This window comes from Paroedura picta, chromosome 5 (assembly GCF_049243985.1).
Source record: "Paroedura picta isolate Pp20150507F chromosome 5, Ppicta_v3.0, whole genome shotgun sequence".
NCBI lineage: Eukaryota > Metazoa > Chordata > Lepidosauria > Squamata > Gekkonidae > Paroedura > Paroedura picta.
Genome location: NC_135373.1, coordinates 120,469,472 through 120,490,000, shown reverse-complemented (window position 1 = coordinate 120,490,000; position 20,529 = coordinate 120,469,472). Strand labels below are relative to the sequence as shown.

The 20,529-nt window shown below is 47.2% G+C and overlaps 1 protein-coding gene across 1 annotated transcript in view; it reads right to left on the bottom strand.

Moving 5' to 3' along the window:
- Positions 1-433: 433 nt before the first annotated feature.
- The window catches only part of ST8SIA1 (ST8 alpha-N-acetyl-neuraminide alpha-2,8-sialyltransferase 1), a 100,134-nt gene continuing 80,038 nt past the window's right edge, over positions 434-20,529 (bottom strand). The window contains exon 5 of the mRNA XM_077340209.1: positions 434-13,666. Coding sequence (XP_077196324.1) covers positions 13,195-13,666 — 472 coding nt within the window. The 3' untranslated portion in view covers positions 434-13,194. The remainder of the gene's footprint in view (positions 13,667-20,529) is intronic.

Genomic DNA, 20,529 nt, shown 5'->3' with positions numbered 1-20,529 from the left:
GGGTCATCTAGTCCAACCCCCTGCATCATGCAGGACACTCACAACCCTATTGCTCATCTACTGTAACCTGCCACCCATTTGCCTTCACAGAATCAGCCTCTCCGTCAGATGGCTATCTAGCCTCTGTTCAAATATTTCCAAATGAAGGGATGAAGGGAACCATCTTTGGTGGCGATGAATCAGATGCAATTGGATGGCTTGTTCTTCTTGGTGATCCCAGGAACCTATAACTTTCAAGAAGCAGGGAAGAAACCAGTGGATACCCCCTTCACGTAAGACCAGATTCTTCACTGTGGAGGGCTCAGCTAGACCCTGCATTCAGGCCGCTGCATCAGCTCCCCTGGACTTGTGAACAGGCTTTTAAATAAAATTCCCTGCCCAAAGGGTGGATGATCCCGCTCCAAACATTTGGACTAAAAAAGAATACTCACACTTTTGAAAACCGAGAGCTTTTATTATTATTCATCTGGATAGTGAACACCAGATTATAAATAACACCTTTCCCTTTCAAACATTTCTGGGGGGGAAAAAATTAAACGGTGATATGTCCCTTCGGCCTGCTCCGGTATTTGGAAAACCAACCAAAAGAAATGACACAGGGAAATTATAAAATATACATCCATTACGGTCTACTTCCATGAACATTAGAAATAACTGAATGTTCCTCGAGACCAGACTTGGAGCCACAAGGCATTTCTGTGAAGGAGAGCTATGCTCAACAAAGGAATGAGTAAAAAAAGAACACATAACTGGTGGCTTTTAATTGCAGAATGAACGAAGGGAAACAGCGTCACCCTAAGCAGGCTCAGAATCCCGCATGGTGGGGTTACTCCCGGGAAAATTTTCCTTACGAGATGCTCTGTAAAGGTCTTAGAACAATTGATACTGTCTACCAGCAGGCATGATCTAGCCAAAGTCCAGCACTTCCATTGAAGGAGACATCCTTCAGGCCTATCTAGAATATGGCGCCCAGGGATCTCCGGATGTTCCCGGCCACGGCCGCAGAAGGAGGCAGGAGCCTTGCTGCCTTTACCTCCTGCGGCGTCCCAGGCCAGGCTGGTCTCATTGTACATGACCTCCATAGCTCCAACCATCCAGTGGCATCAATGTTGGAGGCGCTCCCCTGCCTGTGGGCCCTGTGCACTGCGGTCAATGCCTCCACCTCCCACCCACCCCACCAATGCATAGGAGACAACATCACCTGGGTGAGCTTTGCCCGCGGGTAACACCAGATGATGCCAGACACGATGGGGCTGGCTGGTCCCCCCTGGCCACGTGCAAGAGATGGGTGGTTGCCAGCTTCAGGTTGGGGGACTCACCTGTAGTTTGGCATCCCTACCCACCCCAGGTGCCAAATAGGTTAGATACGCCACCGGACGGGAAGAATGTCGGCACCACCCTAAACAGATGGACTCCTCCTAAGGTGTATTATATACGCTTTATGTCCAAAGCCCTGCTTTTAGGACTGCACTATTAAGAATGTTTGCATCTTTAAGCCCAGCTAAGTTTTTGACCAGGGCTCATTCCGCACACGTTGGATAATGCACTTTCAATGCACTTTAGAAGTAGATTATCCTGTTCTGCACTGGAAAATCCAGCTGCCAAAGCACACTGAAAGTGCATTATCCAACATGTGCAGAATGGGTCCAGGGCTCTCTGAATGTAAAGCAAGCCAACAGAATTCCATAGCTCATATTGATTATGTGAATTTTCCCATGGAAGGCGTAGCCTTCATTATGCCCAATACGTGCATGAAAGCGTTGGTTTCAGCCTTCGATGGAAAACACGGGCCGTTCATTCTGTAGCGTTCCCCAAATACGCCAGAGAGGTATCGCCACGTATCAAAGCAACTCTGAATCACGGACTTCTCTGCCCACGAATTCACACCCGTTCCACCCCACGGGGAGTTTTGTAAAATTCCCCCATCTGTCCCATTTAATATTTCTGGTAAGGGCTTGGAGGAGGAGCTGGCCTCATGTCTTAAGTGCTCCTCAGTGCTTAACACCCACTCAGAGCGGCTGTTCCACCCCTGAGTGCCTCCTCCTTCAACCGGCTTGCCAACTGTCCAGCAGCCAGCTGATCGCCTTCCATCCCCCACCTCCTTCTACTTCCCTCCGAGGCTCGGAGGCTGCAGATCCCTGCTGCGTGAGAGCTGCCCCTGCTGGTTCCCTAACAGCTGCCTGCAGCCTTTCCAAATCCTCTAATCTAGCACCCATTGTATTCCTGAATGCCTGGCCCCTAGTACATTATAAATGCCACTGTTGATTATTAAGCGGGAAAGAAACGGAAAGAATATTCCAGCATCTCTAAAGCACCCCAGTTTCACCTATTTGTATGAGATACAACCTGTAGAGTCCAAAATCCAGTACTACTCATCTGATGTATCATGTTGTTGCAAACAACCTGTCTGGTATTCAAATACATCGAATTCAGCAAGGCATTTGAATACATTGCGACTTACCTAAGATGGGGAACGTGCCTCCTTTGGAAGACCCTGATGGCTGGGAGGGGGGGGTTCTTTGTTGAGAGCTGAGGGTTGGGACTCAGAGCTTTTTCTGCAAGACTACAAGACTGTTTCATCTTTCTCTGTACATAAGAAGCAAAAGTATGAAGGCGTTTGGATTCATAGAAATGCATATCCTTTTAAGGCATAGGGTCGGAAGAGATGGCTGACCGGAGAAGTAGAAAGGCCAAGATAAACCATTCCTTGGATCCAGACCAAGGACCCATCAAGGTCAATGGTGTCTACTTAGATTGGGAGTGGCTTTACAGGGTCTCAGGTGGAGGTCTTTCCTGTCACCTCCTTCCTAGTCCTTAGAACTGGAAATGTCGGGAATCAAACCTGGGACCTTCCACAGGCCAGGCAGGTGCTCTACCACTGAGCCACAGCCCCACCTCTAGTATATTGTTCTCTGCAATAGCCAACCAGACAACTCCAGGAGGCCTCTAAGAAGAACTCAGAGGCTGACACCTCCCTCTGTGTTGTCCCCAACACCTGGTATGGACACAACATGGAGGTTCCAATTAACTCTTACAGCTAAGAGGAATGGATCTATCCTCTATGACTCAGTAGCGTAAAGAAACCATGGATCATTAGCACACTATGACAAATAAATGGAATGACTGAAAACTCCTTGATATACCCCACCAATTGATGGTGCTGTGCCTGCTGCAAGTCTGCATGATGTATTGTTCTCGCCTGGCTGTCTTCAAATCCAAACCACTTTGGATGCAGAGGCACAGCTGATACCACCACTCTTTCTGAATCCAGCATTGTTCGTTGTAACTCAGTGCAAGTCACTACTCTGGATAAGCCTCCTTCCTTCCAATCAGGGGGCATTCTCAGAACAAGTACTCAGGCAGGAACAGGGCAAAGTAGAACCCCCTGGGAACAAGCTCTCCATGTGAGTGGAGGGAGGGATGTTCAGATTGTGGGAAGGACAGATTGTGGGAAGGCATACACTTATTAGGAACAACGACATCAACCCACCCACTCCATTTCCCCAAAAGTTTCAGCACAGTTTACTTAAGGCCACCACTGGATTTGGAATTCCTTAGAATTGTGAATGTGTACAAAATAGCCAGACAACATGGCCACATCTATGGTGACTGCAACTACAGAGCAATAGTCAGTCTAGGCTGGCACACTGGAGAACACCATGGAGTGCCATATGCATAGCTTTGCAACCAGAAGACAACTGGTCTGGCTGGGTTTATTCATTTTTTGCTTTGCTTTTCTTCCCGTTCTGTGTGTGTTCTCCTCCCTCTAGTGACAGACTTGATACTACATAGTTTTATGTCTGGTGTACCTCCCTGCAGATCTGGGGCCTTTATGCCAGACGTTAAGCAGTGATGTACTATCGAATCGACCACTAGGGGGAGCAAAACATATCCGGAACGGAAACACACAAATCACCCTGCCCAAAGAAACAGGAACTTACAAGCCACGACAATGGGGATGTGGACAAGATCCAAGATTTAAGGGAACATTTCGAGAAAAGAGTTGGATTTCAAAATGCTAGTTTACAGAGGGTAGCTGGGTCACAAACTACGGTGTCGTTTTAAATAGCCTGATGAAAAAGCAGCAGCAAAAGAAGAAACATTGGCTTTTCCTGCCAATGCCTCGGTTCTCTTCTCCGGCCCACAGCGTGTGTGGCTCACCAAATATCCTGTTCATTAAAGCCGGCGGTATAAAAACCCGGCAGCCAGAACAGATGGGGGAAATGGCAGCTGTCTCCTTTCCTGTTTCCTGGAGGAATCAGAGGAATTACAAGCATGTGACTTGGCATTCTTATTCCACCATGGCAAGAAATGGTCCCCGGGGTCACAGCATGGCAGGCAGGAAGCTTCACATCCACCCAGATCCCGTTCCATGGGAAGGAAGGCAGCTAGGACGCCTATCCCTCGGCCGGCTTTCCTAAAGGTCTCTCAAGCCTGTTTCTGAACGCCTGTTTTCGTCTTAACATTTGTTTATTAGATTTATTACCTGCCGCTCTCGTAAAACGTCTCGTGGCGGCCTACAGAATAAAACCCCACATCAAATAGAAACAAAAATATTAACATGATAAACTCTGACAGCGAAAAAAACAACTCATCCACTTTCTCATTGCCTCCGGGCATAGATTTCCAGGGGTGTGACTATGGTTCTAATCTGAGGAAGATTAGATCTGGTGAAAGAACTCCATTTTACAGGCCCTGCGGGACCCCGAAAGCTCTTGTAGGACCCCCGGCTCTTCCGGGAGCCCATTCCACCAGCTCGGGGCCAGAACCAAAAAGGCCCTGGCCCTGGTTGAGGCCAGGTGAACTTCTCAGGAGCCAGGAACCACCAACAAATTAGTACCTGTAGAGCGCAAAGCCCTGCGGGGAGCATAAGGTGATAGGTGATCCCTCAGGTGTGAGGGTCCCAGACATGTGAAGGGCCTTAAAGGTCAGTAACAAACCTTGAATTTGATCCGGGTTACTACTGGCAGTCAATGCAAAAATTGTCCCACAGCTGCCCATCGTTAGAAAACTTTCTCCCAGCTTTGATATGTGGGCCACCCCCCTTATTGAAACACACACAGATAGGCACATAGAAGAAGAATACTTGGTTTTTATACCCCGCTTTTCACTGCCCGAAGGAGTCTCAAAGTGGCTTACACTCACCTTCCCTTCTTCTCCCCATAACAGGCACCCTGTGAGGGAGGTGAGGCTAAGAGCCCTGATAGTAATGCTCTGTGAGAACAGCTCTAGCAGGACTGTGACTAGTCCACGGTCACCCAGCTGGCTCCATGTGGAGGAGTGGGGAATCAAACCCAGTTCACCAGATTAGAAGCCACCGCTCTTAACCACTCCACCAAGGTAGGTGAGTGTGAAACAACTCCAGGTGAACGTGGGGGCTCTTCAAGTGAAGATCTGATGGATTTTGTGAGCAAGACAAAGGATTTAAGAAAAAAAGAAACCTTGAAATTTCTCACTGGGGTTCCCCACAGCTGGAAGTTGTCACTGCAGCTGGCTTAGAGGTACATTCAAAGCAAATCTACTAGTTCCTCGACAACAGGAGTGGTCAAATTAAGGCTCTTCAGCTTTCCACGGAGTACAATTGGCCATCCCTGATGTCAAGGGAAGCTGGAAGCGACAAGAGGAAGCCGGACGCAAGGAAAAGAAAACGTTTCTGTGTTCACACATCAGGTACCTGCTTTGAAAGAGGAGAAAATGAGCAAGGAAAACAAAACACCGGGAGACAAATGGGATATTGTACCCCATGCTGTCCTGAGGGAATGATCAGCAGTCATTCATCGATTTAAGCTCAGTGGCATTAAAATTGCATGCAACTGTAGACACTCAGCATCCACATGCTGCAATAAACATGTTACCACTTTGTTCCTCTTAAAAAAAAAAAAGGGCTAACTCAGCACCTTTTCAAAATTCCATCTCTTTATCAGGGCTGGTTTGGACAAAAGGACAATCAAGGACTGCTGCAAGCATGGAAGGGATGCTGGATGGTAGCCACCCTCTGAGAAGTAAGGATATTGGGTGGCAATCAGCAGAATGCTGATTTGCATCACCCCTCCCAGCAACGCCTGCCAAAGGGCTTTGGTTGCTCTCGAATTATTACACCCCAACTCAAAAAAAGCCCTAACTTGGATGGCCAACCTAGCCCAGTCGTGTAAGTCAAGCAGATCTTCTGGGAAGTCTGACCTGGATGGTCCAGCCTAGTCTGATCTCATCAGATGTCAGAAGCTAAGCAGGGTCAGCCCTGGTTGGTCCTTGGGTGGGAGACCACAGAGGAAGCATTGCTAGGCAGAGGCTAACCACCTCCGTCCCTGGCCTGGAAAACCCCACCAAGTCGCAAGATGTTGGTTGCGACTTGATGGTGCTTTCCACCACCACCTCAAATGACCTCTGCTCACTGAAAGTGAAGGTCCCCTAAAACAGGGGTAGTCAACCTGTGGTCCTCCAGATGTTCATGGACTACAATTCCCATGAGCCCCTACCAGCGTTTGATGGCATGGGAATTGTAGTCCATGAACATCTGGAGGACCACAGGTTGACTGCCCCTGCCCTAAATTGCCTAGTTCTGTATCAGGAGGGTTAAGAACCTCCAGGTACCACCTGAAGATCTCCTGCTATTACAGTAGAGCTCCAGATGTCCCAGGATCAGTTCCCTGTAGAAAATGGCTGTTTTGGAGGGTGGACTTTGTGGTATTGCACCCTCCGGAGGTCTCTCTCCTTCTCAAACCCTGCCCTCCCTACGCTCCACCCAAAAAATCTCCAGGTATCCCACCCCCCCTCCCAGCTAGCATTTCCTCTCTTAACAGATTCACCAAGAGTACCAGGTTAAGCAGAGTCAGACTCTTCTCAGACCATTGAAGGCCACAGGTTTAGAAGGGTGAAACGCTGTTTAGGATGGCTCTGGAAGAGATCTCCCTGTTTCGGGAGGCTTTAGTGGTTAATGGGAAAACAGAAGACGTCTTTCAAGAACAATGGGGCTCGTATTTGAACTATTTGGGAAGATAGATCAAAATGGGATATCGAAAGGCGGTGGTGGTGGTACAGCATAATATATTGTATACGAACCTTGTGGGAGTGGCAGGCTAGAAATCTAATTAATAATAATAATACTCAATAATTATTAGGGTTTTTTTTAATGGTACTAACCTGGATTTGTAATGTTGCATTTAGTGTATTTGTCTTACTATTTTATTTGTATTTTTTCTGTCTTGTATAAAAGGAAAATAAAAACGTGTAAAAACAAGTTTGTTTATGACCATATATGGTCATGTCGACCCACTCAGCCCTTCCCCAAATGGCCAATGGTGGGCCTGGAGGGGGTGGGGAGGGGAAGGCCCCGGATAGGCCTGTATGCAGCTCTGCTTCCCAACCATATTCTGCATGATTGCGTCACTTTTGGGGTTTCTCAAAGCTTCAAGAATGTTTCAGGGGTTTCTCAACGGTAAAAGGTTGAGAAAATCTGGGTTATACTTCCTCCCTTTTCCTTCTGTCTAATGAAAACTGATTTAGGGTGTGACCCTGTGGGGTTTTCAAAGTGAGAGATGAGCAGAAGTACTCTGCCATTGCTGGGCTCTGTGTCATGACCCTAGTAACCCTTGGTGGTGTCCCATCCCAATAACTGGCCAAGGACTACACAGCTTAGCTATGAAGATCTGATGAGATCAAGCTAGCAAGTGCATTAAACCCGCCTACCTCTAGCAATCAGAATGCCAACCAACTCCCTGTAATGAAAAATGGTAAGGGCAGGCAGTTTCCGCTATGTTTTAATGCTTTTAAAACCTAATTACTTGATTTAAGTGATATAATATAGTCTTGTATTGTTGTTGTATTGTCGTTGGCTGCATGCACACTGGAGAAGCATCTGTGGATCCCAGCAGGCATGGAGCTCTAGACCACAGGTCAATGGTGTGAAACCAGTAAAGACAGGAGACTCACAGCTTGATGGAATGGTCATTTCATTTCATCCTGATAGTTCTAGGGTGCACCCTCAGATCTGGCCCATCCACCACCTCTCGGTGGATCAAGGGACTGGCCAACACAAGGGCCATATTAAATGGATTCTAGGCCAAGTTTGCCACATGTGACAATAAATTCGCGGAAGGAGACAAATGTATTTCTTAAAAAACTAGTGGAGACCAGAAGCCCATGTGTGTATGCATCAGCTCACATGAACACATGGTGCATCTTCCCTTTGGGCAGTAGGCCCTTGCACTGGACTCAAGACCATGGCTTGAGGGAAGAGTTGACAGATGGAGGCGGAGGTACCTGCTGCCAGGTCCTACACTCAGCTGCCGATCAGCTAGCCTGCATGGGGGAAGGATTACCAGGAGAACGAAGAAGTCCTAGGCCTCATTGCTGGCATCAAGACATCCCGCCAGCGATGTCTAAGGAACAGTCTGGAATTTGGGCAAAAACTCTATGGTAGAATCTCGTTTTACCATAGAGCTTTTGCCCAAATACCAGGACGTCACTCAGACATTGCTGGTATGATGACATCACTTCCTATGTCACCCTAGTGACGAGGCCTAGGCCTTCTCCTTTCTCTGGTAAGCCCCCTATCCCACTCCGATTGCCAGGAGGGGCCCAGCAATCCTATTTGACGGGCTCTAGACCTCCCAGGTTGCCAGACAAATCCCATTGTTGACACATCATACTGGGGCCTCTGGATTCTGGCCAAGAGCCAAAACGAAGACAAACGGTCCATTCAAGCCTACCCCTCCATCCCATAACTTAGATATTCCTTAGAAGAAAACAAATGTGAAACATTTCCTTTATGAAGATTCTAGGGCCTACTTACTTCCTGAGTAACATCTAAAAATAACACAGGGCTTTAGGCACCGAGATACTCACAGCAACTATAAAAGAGATCCTTATATAAGTGGTTGATTGCAAGAAGAATAACGGCATGTTCAAAGTCTCCAACATTTCATTTTTGTGTTTCATTCGCCTTCTAATTTTTAAAAGCCTCCCTCGGGGACTGGTTTCTTTTCTTTTTTAACAATTGCAAGGAGGGTACAAAAATGTAGAAGCCGTGGAGGACAATCCAGGCCGGAAGCATATGAACTACTTGAACAGAAATATGGCCTCTCAAGAGGAATGTTCACAGTCATTTTTAGACCTTTGGCCTTTATCAAGCATGTCCGCTTTCAACGATGCAATGTTTCCGATACAGGACAGCCTCAACACATTGACCCTTTCCTTCCTTGCACACCCAAAAAGGTGAAGCCACTTTTATGCTCCTTTTTAAAATCAACTTGGATTGAGGTCACCATGGGGATGAACTGATCTTCAGATTCAACTCCCAGTTCCTGCAACCAGGGATACTGGTTCAACAAGTGCACAAACATTCTCCAAAAATTATCACATGACGTACTCAATTTTTTTGGGGGGGGGGGGTCAATGCAGTTTCACTTCAGCGCCGATCCATGAAGTACATAACAGTGGTCGGGCTGGATCAGACCGAGGGTCCATCAAGTCCAGCATCCCATTTCTAACAGCCGACAGTCAGATATCTACAAGGAAGATCTGCTGGCAAAAATCCTCACTTGCTAAGCCCTCCTGAATTTGGAACAAACCAGTCTAATTACAATGGATCTCCAGGGAACAGTGATCAATTTCTGTGAAGAAAAACAGCAGCTTTGGAGGCCAAACTCTATGGTGTTGTATCATGCTGAAGCTCCTCCCCTCTCCATGTCTCACCCTCCCCAGGCTCCACCCACAAAATCTCGATATTTCCCAGTGCTCCTCCTCCAACCAGCTTGCCTGTCTGTCCAGTGGCCAGCCAATGGCTTTCCGTCACCCATCCCTGACCACCTCTCCTCCTTCGACTTCCTTCCGAGGCTCGGAGGCTGCAGATCCCTGCCATGTGAGAGCTGCCCTTGCCGGTGAGTTCCCCGCAGCTTGCAGCCTTTCCAGGTCTAGGGGGAGGGGGAGGGAGAGGCCATCCGCAGAGTTCTTCCACCCCACCCACCCCCAATCTAGCACACGTTGTATTCCTGAATGCATCCAACGGGCTTGGCCCTAAGTACCCTGAATAAAACCCTCAAAGGGGCTGCGGGATTCGACCTTTGTTCTCCTCTATATCAAAGTAGGCAGCTCCATTTCTAGAATGGAGCATACCAAGAGGAGGGGGTTTGATCATAGCAACCCCCCTCCTGCATTCTGGCATGGTAGAACCCCAGGAGGAGTCAAGATGCTAGAGAGTTCCATTGCTGAGTTGATTTCCGCAATAAACTTTGTGAGATTTTTAGAGCTGCGTTTGCTCTTTTGGCTGTCCCCAGTATTGTAACCAACCTTTCTCCCCCCCCCCCAGATACTTGCTTGTGACATCCTCCCATTGCATTTTTTTGTTAGCTTAAAAGCAGAGATGTCAGCTACAAATACAGTTTATGCTTCTCTTATGCAGATTTAAAAGGTTCTCTGTAGAGAGAGCCTCAAAGCTGTTTCTGAAAAGATGTCCTTGAAGGCTTGTGTGTTTTCCTGCCAACACCCAAATGTCACAGTTTCCAGTATTTCAGTACCTCTGCAAGAAAAGTAATACATTCTGGTATACAGCAGAAAATTTTCCTCCTGACTTTTTCCAGTTTGAAATTAGTGGTTTTAAAGCAGCAGTTCTCAACCTGGGGGGTCGGGACCCCTTTGGAAGTTGAATGATCCTTTCACAGGAGTCACGGCAGGGCAAGCAGCTTAGCCAGGGGGGCACCGTCCACACAACAGCCTTGCAGGGTAGATCGAGATAGAGTGTTCGTCTGTCTGGAGCAGCGGAATAGAGCGAGATCGGCATGGTGGGACAAGAGGCAGAACTGAACTGAGAAACCCCAGGAAAAAAGTCAATTTATAGACAATCATGAACAATGGATCTGCATGCCATTGGTCAGTTTCGGTGTAATTTTTGTGAAAGTATGCTAGCATAATTTTATGGCTGGGGGTCACCACAACATGCGGAACTGTATTAAAGGGCCGCGGCATTAGGAAGGTTGAGAACTGCTGTTTTAAAGGGTCTGGTGAATTGTTTCCCCTCTTCTAACCTGTTTTGTGCTGACACCCACAGCCTGCACAAATTGCTAGCCAAGTAGCAGTCATTCCACCCCCCCCCCCCAATAACTACCTGTCCTTGTTTCTGGAATGCTGCCATATGGCACCAGTTAAATCTGGCTTCCTGACAATGTCCAGGAAGCCAGTTCAGAGTGAGGGCAGATGGCACTGCCCTCACCCTGAATGGGCACCCCATTGTGAGCCCTTCCCCCCTGCTCCCAGCCCCCAGGGGACGTTAGCTGTGTTGAATGGTAATCAGAGCAGCCTCTAGGTATGAGGAAGCCACCCACTTTGGGCTTAGCGCAGTCACACCATTCATTGCAACCAGTTTGAAGAAATAGTCCAAGGCATTATGCTGGTCGCTTAAGAACGAAGATCAGTAATGGTAGGATCGACTACAAAATAGGCTCAAGATCAGGCAATATCAGCTTAGGTTGGGAAAAAGAGGTAATTCAAAAGAGATGGGGACCACGAATGAAGCTGTTTTTTAAAGTGACCGTTTTAACCCACCGTTAGGGTTGCCAGCTTTCCGGCGGGGATTGGAGAACTCCCAGAACTGCAAGATCTTTTCTGCACTGGAGGTCCTGTGCTGGACTGCAGTCTGCTCCTGAATTTGGCCCAGTTCACCTCATCTGCCCCAGATTTATTATGCTCCTGCATGGGAGCTGAGGCAGTGAAGTTCCCAGTGCAGAAACGGCCCAACTGTTTCCATGGAGGAAATGATTACTCTGGAGAAGGAACTCTATGGCCTTATACCCTACTGAGTGTCCCTCCTCAAACCGTGCTTTCTCCAGGCTCCACCCCCCCAAGTCTCCAGGAATTTCCCAGTCTGGAGCTGGCAACCCCACACCCAAGATTAGCAACACAGCTCTCCAAGGGCTCAGGTCTGGGTTCCTTTCCTAGCCCTACTAATTTATTAATGGCTAGCTGATCTGCCTGAAGCCATATTAAAGAAGGATCGGCAGATTGTTGGCCACCATATTGGATGTATGGAGCTGTCCTGTCGAGTCAGATTATTGGTTCCTCTATGGTCTCTTCCAGCTGGAAGGATACACGCAGAAGACTTCCTCACTTTTTCCACCCCAAATCATTTTATCTACAGGAGCCAGAGAGTGAACTTGGGGGTCTCTCAATACATATCACAGGTCCCCTCCTCAAAGGATGAGCATTAGTTCTGATTCCAGGTGGACCCGGAGTCCTTCTTGGCAAAAGCCGGAATGAGAAGGAATGTAGGATGTGGTCCATATATCACAAACAGCAGGTATGTTCAGACATCAAGAAACTCAATCATCTTAATTATGACAAAAAATCAGGGGCAACCGCCCAGGGCCTACCATCTAGGCAGATTCCAGTTTAACGCCGTCATCAATATCACAAAACCCACGCAAAATTGCACCCAGACCCGAATCCAAGGAGCGACCCGGGCTGGTTTTCCGATCAAGCACAATCTCAACAACCAAACAAGCAACTGCATTCTACAGCACGTGGAAAAATCGGGCCGCTTTTTAAAAAATAAAATACTTTCCCCCCCTCCCCCGCTAAAAAAAAACATTCACGTTTTTTCTTTTTTTAAAAAAAACACGACGTTTTCCTGGTTTAAGTGCTACAAGCATACCGCTGTAGCACACAACTATTGAGAGCAGTTCTCTGTTATTATCACTATTGTTTTAAAAAGAGAGAAAATTGGCACCGTTCGACCGTTCGTAACACTCTTGCGAGGGAGACACCGGGCGTCTCTCAAAATCCAACTTTAGCAACAAGGAAAAGAAAGGCGTACCCCATTCGACAGGTATCGAGTCTTAAATCGGAGCAAAACTGGAGTATTCTGCACTGTCGTTAAAAGCCCTTTTGGATAACCCCACCCCGTCTTTGATCCCTTTAATGCCCTTCGAAGTCCACCGGCCTGGCCGTACCACGACCAATCCCACCCTTTTGCAGGACAAAATTCACCCGGAAGCTCACAGAACACTGCTTTCTAACGATGCCTCCTCCTCAGTTCCTTTTCAAGTTGTCCGTGGAAAAAAATTGTCATCGGAATGGTCCATGCGATCCATTCAAGGGGATCCCTTCCCCCCTGGTTCAGGCGATAATTTTTTTTTTAATTTTCTAGAACATGGAGCAAGCATTTTCCTCGGGACTTCCCCGAGGTACTCAGGCGGCAGGGTGCTAGACGGGCTCCTCACACGGCTCCAGCTGCATCCTCAACACCCCGTTTTTGTGCAGGAACCAAAGCTGTAAGAACTCCTCCGGCATCGCGTGGAAACCCGAATCGGGCAAGACGTTATCGTAGTAATGGTGACTGATAAATTTCCCGTGCAGGTCCATCGAAAAAGGCCAGAAACCGTAAATCGTTACTTCTTCGCACAAGCCCAGGGCCGCGCTGACCAAGAAGAGGCCCGTGGAGAGCCGCTTGGCGTGGATCCCTTTGCTCTTCCAGAACTTTCCGGTATCGCGCAGGAAGTTGGGGTTAGCAAAGATTACCGTCTGCTTCGCACCGATGTCTGCTAGGGTGTAGTATACGCGGAGCGACGGCTCTGTCCCCCCTTTCATGGAAAAGGCGGGCATGTAGATGTAGCTCTGGTTGTAGACCTTCACGCTGTCCACGAAGGCTTTTCGAGACCACAGGAGGTTCTGAAACCTGTGGGGGGAAACCAGGGGGAGAAAAAAAATCAGGAAAGGTCTTACCAGTCCTCATGGCTATGCTAGACATTTCCCCATGTGACCGCAGGGTTTGAGTTTCTGAGCCCGTGATATGTATTTACGTAAGTGGCACCGAGTCACGTAGGACTGAAAGCAAATGAGAAGCAGAGGCGGTTCGTCATTGCCCGCCTCTGCAGAGGCTTCCATGGTGGTCTACCATCTGAGTGTCAACCCTGCTTATCTTCTGATGCGATCGGGTGATGCCACACCATTTTACATGCCTGGTGCCTGCTTTGGGAGGGGAAACACCTTGTGTTGCCATGGGCACCACTTTCCTGCTGCCCACCAAACATTATTAGAAAGTGGGTGGGGCTACACAGGGCTCTGACCCAGCAGAGCTTCTGATTGGCCACTGGCGATTGGGTGGGCTGTACAGAATAAAATAACCGCCACTTCAGGGGAAATTTTAGTTTCTCACATCCTTTTTACCTCAGTGCCTTTTTCAAAATTACTCCGCTTCACTCTTGCGCTTTGAAGAAAAGCTGGGTTTTGTTTCCATACTCTGCTTTTCTCTACCCAAAGGCACTCCCAAAGTGGCTTTCAAACAGGCTTTTCTGTGGCTCTGCCTTCTGCGGCAACCATTTTATAATTGGCTCCGCCTCCTGCGGCAGCCATCTTGTGGCTGCGCCTACCACTGTGTGTCTTAATTCCAGGCTGAGTAAAACCTATGTCCTCCCTGCGCTGTGGGAGTTACATCCTGGCTAGCCTTGCAGGAGAGATAATGTTGTTGTTTTTAAGCATTACGGTTTGATCGTTTTAATGGCTCTCACTTTAGGATACCAGAGTCCATTTTCTGTATTTATTGCCTATGCGGCTTGTCTCATTTGCTCTCAATAAAGAAAGAACACAGGGCAGGCTGCTGTCACTTCTTCACCTAGTAAGTTATTCTTAGGTGTAATTAATCGGCAAGGCGGATCAAGTGCCGAACATTGAACTTCATGTCCAGCCAGGATGTCTCAATATCTCATTGATTCATTTATTTAAAAGCTCCATGTCCCGCTGCCCTGCCAACTCTCAGCTTCCGAAGCGGCCTTGTATCGTTGCACGGCATGGCCCCATATCCAAACTGGGACCGTCCACTTGTAAGGACAACCAATTCGAGAGAGGGACGGTTCAAACACGGAATATAGAATCTCCCGTATCAGGCTTGACCATCAACCCAAATGTGACGCACTCATGGCAATTCAGGCGCACTTTAAAAAGAAAAGCAAACAAGGTCTGTCACAAGGGGGGGGCAGGGGAGGGACGAGGTTCACTGGGTATGTTGCACAATAGCAAACGCAAGCTTGCTTCTTAATGGGTTTGCTGAGACATTCTCCCCTCCCCCTGCCCGGTTACCGATGGAAAGGGGGAGAGGGAGAGGATTGTCAGATCCAGGCTGGGAAACGTTTGGAAATTTGGGGATGGAGCCTGAGGACCACAGGGATGTCAGTGGGGTTCAAGGCCATCAAGCCCACCCTCCAACGCTACAGATGGATTGACCTCTGTAGTCTGGAGATAAATTGTGATTCTGGGAGACCCCTGGAGGCAGGTCTCCCTACTTCTGAATAAAGGTCCTATTCACCTGAGGGGTGTGTGTGCTGAAGAATCCCCCCATCCCTCACAGGTAGAGAAACATTCATATATACTGCAATGTCCATCTCCTTCCTCTGTCAACTTCTGTCTCCCTCAAATCCAAGGTGAAAGGCCCCTATGGAAACCTTTTCAGGAACTGAGAATGTGGATCACCTCCCACTCCGGAGTTCTTTTGCCCCCTCTTAGCTTTCCCCTTTCCATTAACTCTTGGTGCGATGTCAGCTGGCTTCAGAGAATGCTCCGCAGGATTCACATCGGCTTCTGCCATGGTGCCGTCAAATAATTTGCCACTGTGGCAACAGATGGAGCTGAAGCCGCTGGTGACGCCAACGTGTCAATCATGCCACACAGAAAGTGATGCCCTGGCAAGGAGGATGGCATTCGCAAGCCGCCCAGATGGGAACTACAAAAGCTCTCCGACTTTTGGGTGGGCACCACGGCCTGGTCAACAGATGGGAAAACGCAGAGGCAGCCATGAGATTACGGAGAAAGATCGGCTCGTTTTGAGTTTGAGACCTTCATCTGTATGGAGGTAAAGAGTTCCAGCCCCACGCTGTGTTAGAGAAGAACTAACATGGTAGATTATTAGGGGGTGTCAGCTTTAGGCATGTCAGTCTCTTGGAATTATAGCTCATCTCCAGACTAAAGAAATCAGTTTCCCTGGAGAAAATGGCTGCTTTGGAGGGGGGATCCCATAGCATTAGACTCCACTGAGATCACGCCCTGCCCCAAATCCCACCCAATATCAGCTCCACCCCCAGAGTCTCCAGCTATTTCCCAAACCAGAGCTGGTAATCCTAGCACGCTTTCAGGTGGGACCTGGGGATCCCCTGGAATTACAGCTAACCTGCAAGTTACAGAGATCAATTCCCCCAGAGGAAATGGCTGCTTGCATGGTAGACTCTATGACATTGTACCCCACTGAAGTCCCTGACCACCCCAGGCTCCATCTCCAAATCTCCAGCAGTTTTCCAACCTGGCAACTCTATACCGCCCCCCATATCTCCATGCCAGATAAAAATAAGCAAATTTACTTGCAAATAAAGAGTTCAGAACCAACTGACCCATAGGCAACAGACTGAAACATGTCTACTTACTGGAGGAAATATAGGCATGGTAAACAAGGATTCATTCATTCATTCATTCATTCATTCATTCATTCAATTTAGAATCCACCTTCCTCCTTGGACTCTAAGTGGATCATATACTATGCCACAAATCTGTTCCACTTAATATTTTTGGTAAGGCCTAGGAGGAGGAGCTGGTCTCATGGCTTAAGTGCCACTCAGCGCTTAACACCCACTCACAACGGCTGTCCCGCCCCTGAGTGCCTCCTCCTCCAACCGGCTTGCCTGTCTGTCCAGCGGCCAGTCAATCACCTTCCGTCCCCCACCCCCTGACCACCCCCTCCTCCTTCCACTTCCCTCTGAGGCTCAGAGGCTCCAGATCCCTGCTGCATGAGAGCTTCCCCTGCCAGGGAGTTCCCAGAAGCCTCCAGCCTGCAGCCTTTCCAGGTCCTGGGGGGAGTGAGAGGCCATTCGCCCCCCCTCCCCCAATCTAGCGCCCATTGTATTCCTGAATGCAACGGGCTTTGTTCCTAGTATCTAATAATTAAGCCCCAGCAATCAAGCTGCAGCGTGTATATGACTGTTTATCCTATCACTGCTCCGAGTAGCTCTGGAAGGCAGAGGAACACTTCAAAAACACCCAAGTGACGAAACCCCTATTTAGAAATAGCAATGCCCTCCTCCATGTAGGACCTGGAGATTCCCCAGAATTACAGCTTATACATGAATCGATACAATCGTAGGATGAACTTCATAATAATACAATTACATAAAAGGTGATACACATAGAAATGTGCAATACCTTTTGTGTAACTGAATTAGTGTGGAGTTCATGCTATTTTATTGGATATTTGTACTATCCTTCACTAGCATGCCTATACTTACTCTCAATAGTACATTTTAGTTAGCATTTGATACTCCCTCTGAGAGTTCCCTCTTCAGTTTTTTCTAAGCTTTAGGTGGGCCCTGGGGACCTCCCCCTTTGAGAACTCTTCTCTAGATTATAGAGATCTGTTCCCCTGGAGAGGATAGCTACTTTGGCAGGTGTGATTTCTGGCATTATACCTTGCTGAGGTTCCCTCCCTCCCCAAATCCTTCCCTCCAGGCTGAGCCCCCAAAATCTCCTTGTATTTCCTAACACGGAGCTGGCAGCCCTATGCCTGACTAAGGAAATTCATATAGGTTTCATATGAATTCCAACAAGTCATTAAGCAACCAAGTTAAATATGCATTTATTGCCAACTTTTGCACTGCAGCCAATGAATGCATAAGGACACTGGTCCCGAATATTTGAGGCTCGTGCAATTCAAGGGCAACTGTGTGTTCGGCTCTGAATAATATCAAGCAACCAGATCAGAACAGCTGCTACAGGGTGAGGTCAAGAAGATTACAAAGGGATGGAACTTCAAGTTCCCAACCACTCTGAGAAGATGTGCAGAAGGAGCAGTACGGATGAAGAAATTAAAGGGATGGTGGTGAAGCATATCTCACCTTAAAGGTGGAAAGTAATTGGATTGATAGTATCATGGACTAATAGAGTTGGAAGGGACTTTTTGGGTCATCTAGTCCAACCCCCTGCACTGTGCAGGACACTCACAACCCTATCGCTCACACACTGTAACCTGCCACCCCCTTGAGCCTTCACAGAATCAGCCTCTCCATCAGATGGCTATCTAGCCTCTGTTCAAAATTTTCCAAAGATGGAGAACCCACTACCTCCCAAGGAAGCCTGTTCCACTGAGAAACCGCTCTGACTGTCAGGAACTTCTTCGGGATGTTTAGATGGAATTTCTTTTGAATTAATTTCATCCCATTTGGATCTGGTCCGTCCCTCCAGGGCAAGAGAGAACAACTCTGCTGTCTTCCTTTACATTCCAATATGCGACAAGGTTCCGGTATTGAATACCTTGTTTCACCTTTGCTGTGTCAAAGCATATTACATCTGAAAGGATATGAAATATGTATTTAAAAAATACAAACTCATCAGATCATCTTTGACAGCTGTCAAGGTGCCGGGCTATTTTCAAAGGTTTTAGATCTTTGTCTCCATTATTAAGCCATTGTACAAAGAGATATTTATAATTAAGAAGCAGACATCACATTAATATACCGTTTACACAAAAACAATTTTAATCAACCTCTGCATTGAGTCCTTGGGGGCACCAAAGTTCCAAGAAGATGAATAAAAGATGCTACTTTACATAAGAGTAGTTTGGCAACATCTTGATTTCCCGCTCCTTCTCCACATGCAACCAGCTGGGTGTCTTGGGGCTAGTCACAGTCCTGTGAGAGCTGTTCCCCCAGAGCAGTTCTCTTAGAGCTATCTCAGCTCTCTACCCCACAAGATGTCTCTTGTGAGGAAAGGAAGGGAAGACAATTGTAAGCTGCTTGGAGACGCCTTCAGATAGGGATATAAAATCCAACTCTTCTTCATTCACTCGCCTCCCCTTAACTCAACTCTTTTTCTCTGTCCTCCCAGATCAAATTAGTCAAATTAAACATGTACAATGTGAACCATATCTCTTTTGACCGATCTTGGATTCCTGGATCCTCTGGAGATTTCCTTTCTGTGTTTTTATTCTCACTTTTTATTCTCACTGTCGCCATTAAGGTACTAATTGGGTTCTTGATGATCTTTGTCCGTGTCATCTTTTTATCTAACAGAACAAGAAACCAAATCAATTCAGAGGCAAAATTATTCCAGAGAGGATGTAACTTTTTCCTCTAATAAGATTTCACCTCTTCACATCTTTACCCCATGGGATAATGAACTGCATTCCGCTACATACATTTCTAGCCGGTACTCCGACTGAATAATGTTCATTTTGTTCAGCTTCCTTGGCGTGGAATCCGAATGATAGAAAACTATAAAATGGCTATAATGCTTGTGTAAAGAGAAAGATTTCTCTAGTAAATATATCTTCCCACGTTCCTTCTGTTTGTACAATTCTCAGATCTCTTCCCCTTAACCGTTTCATTTCCTGATAAGTAAAATGTAAACTCTTGTTCTTAGTTGCCGTTTCATGGGATTCCAAGCTTTTATCATGATTAGAGCAGCCTTTTTTGACCTTTCTTAACCTTGAGAAACTCCTGAAACGTTCTTTAAGTCTTGAGAAGCCCCAGAAATGGTGCAATTGTACAGAATATGCTTGGGAAGCATAGCCGTGGACACACCCATCCAGGGCCCCTCCCCTTCCTACCTCTGCACCTCTTTGTCTTCAACTTAAGATGCCACCAATTGAGGTCAGGACCATATATCTCCGGACAGCTCCGTATATCTCCTTTCCTGGCCTGGCCTTTGTCCCCAATTGCGAACATCCATTATTCTAGTGAAACCAACCTGCTTGCCCATGAATTGTGGCATGAAAGATCCCTTACATCAAGCCGATCATTATAAAAAGATATGAAGGTGGAATATCATATTTATGTTCTATCTCATCTGTTTTCTCTTCTGCTACCATGATTTTCTTTTTACCACGGTAGACTTCTTATCCTTTAAAGCCCCAGGATGCGACTGGAAATCTAATTTCAAGGCTTTTCCTCCATCTTTCCCCATCCTCCTTTTGCTTTCTGCTTTCTCATTTCTTCTGGTGTTTTTTTAGAAATGTATTCCTCAGTAGTAATTGGTGAGTCCAGAATCAATGGGAATAAATTCCGTGCAAACGTTAAATTAATTCAGACAAAATCGATGATTCAAAATTACATCTCAGCACAAGAAAGACAAAAGAGGGGACATGATAGCCCTCTTTAAGTATTTGAAAGGTTGTCACTTGGAGGAGGGCAGGATGCTGTTTCTGTTGGCTGCAGAGGAAAGGACACGCAGTAATGGGTTTAAACTTCAAGTACAACGATATAGGCTAGATATCAGGAAAAAGTTTTTCACAGTCAGAGTAGTTCAGCAGTGGAATAGGCTGCCTAAGGAGGTGGTGAGCTCCCCCTCACTGGCAGTCTTCAAGCAAAGGTTGGATACACACTTTTCTTGGATGCTTAGGGCTGATCCTGCGTTGAGCAGGGGGTTGGACTAGACGGCCTGTATGGCCCCTTCCAACTCTATGATTCTATGATTCTAAAAGCGATATAAAAACTACATCATCATAATTATAAAAACAGATTTAAAAAAAAACCCAGCACAACAATAGATATAAAAACTAGGACACAG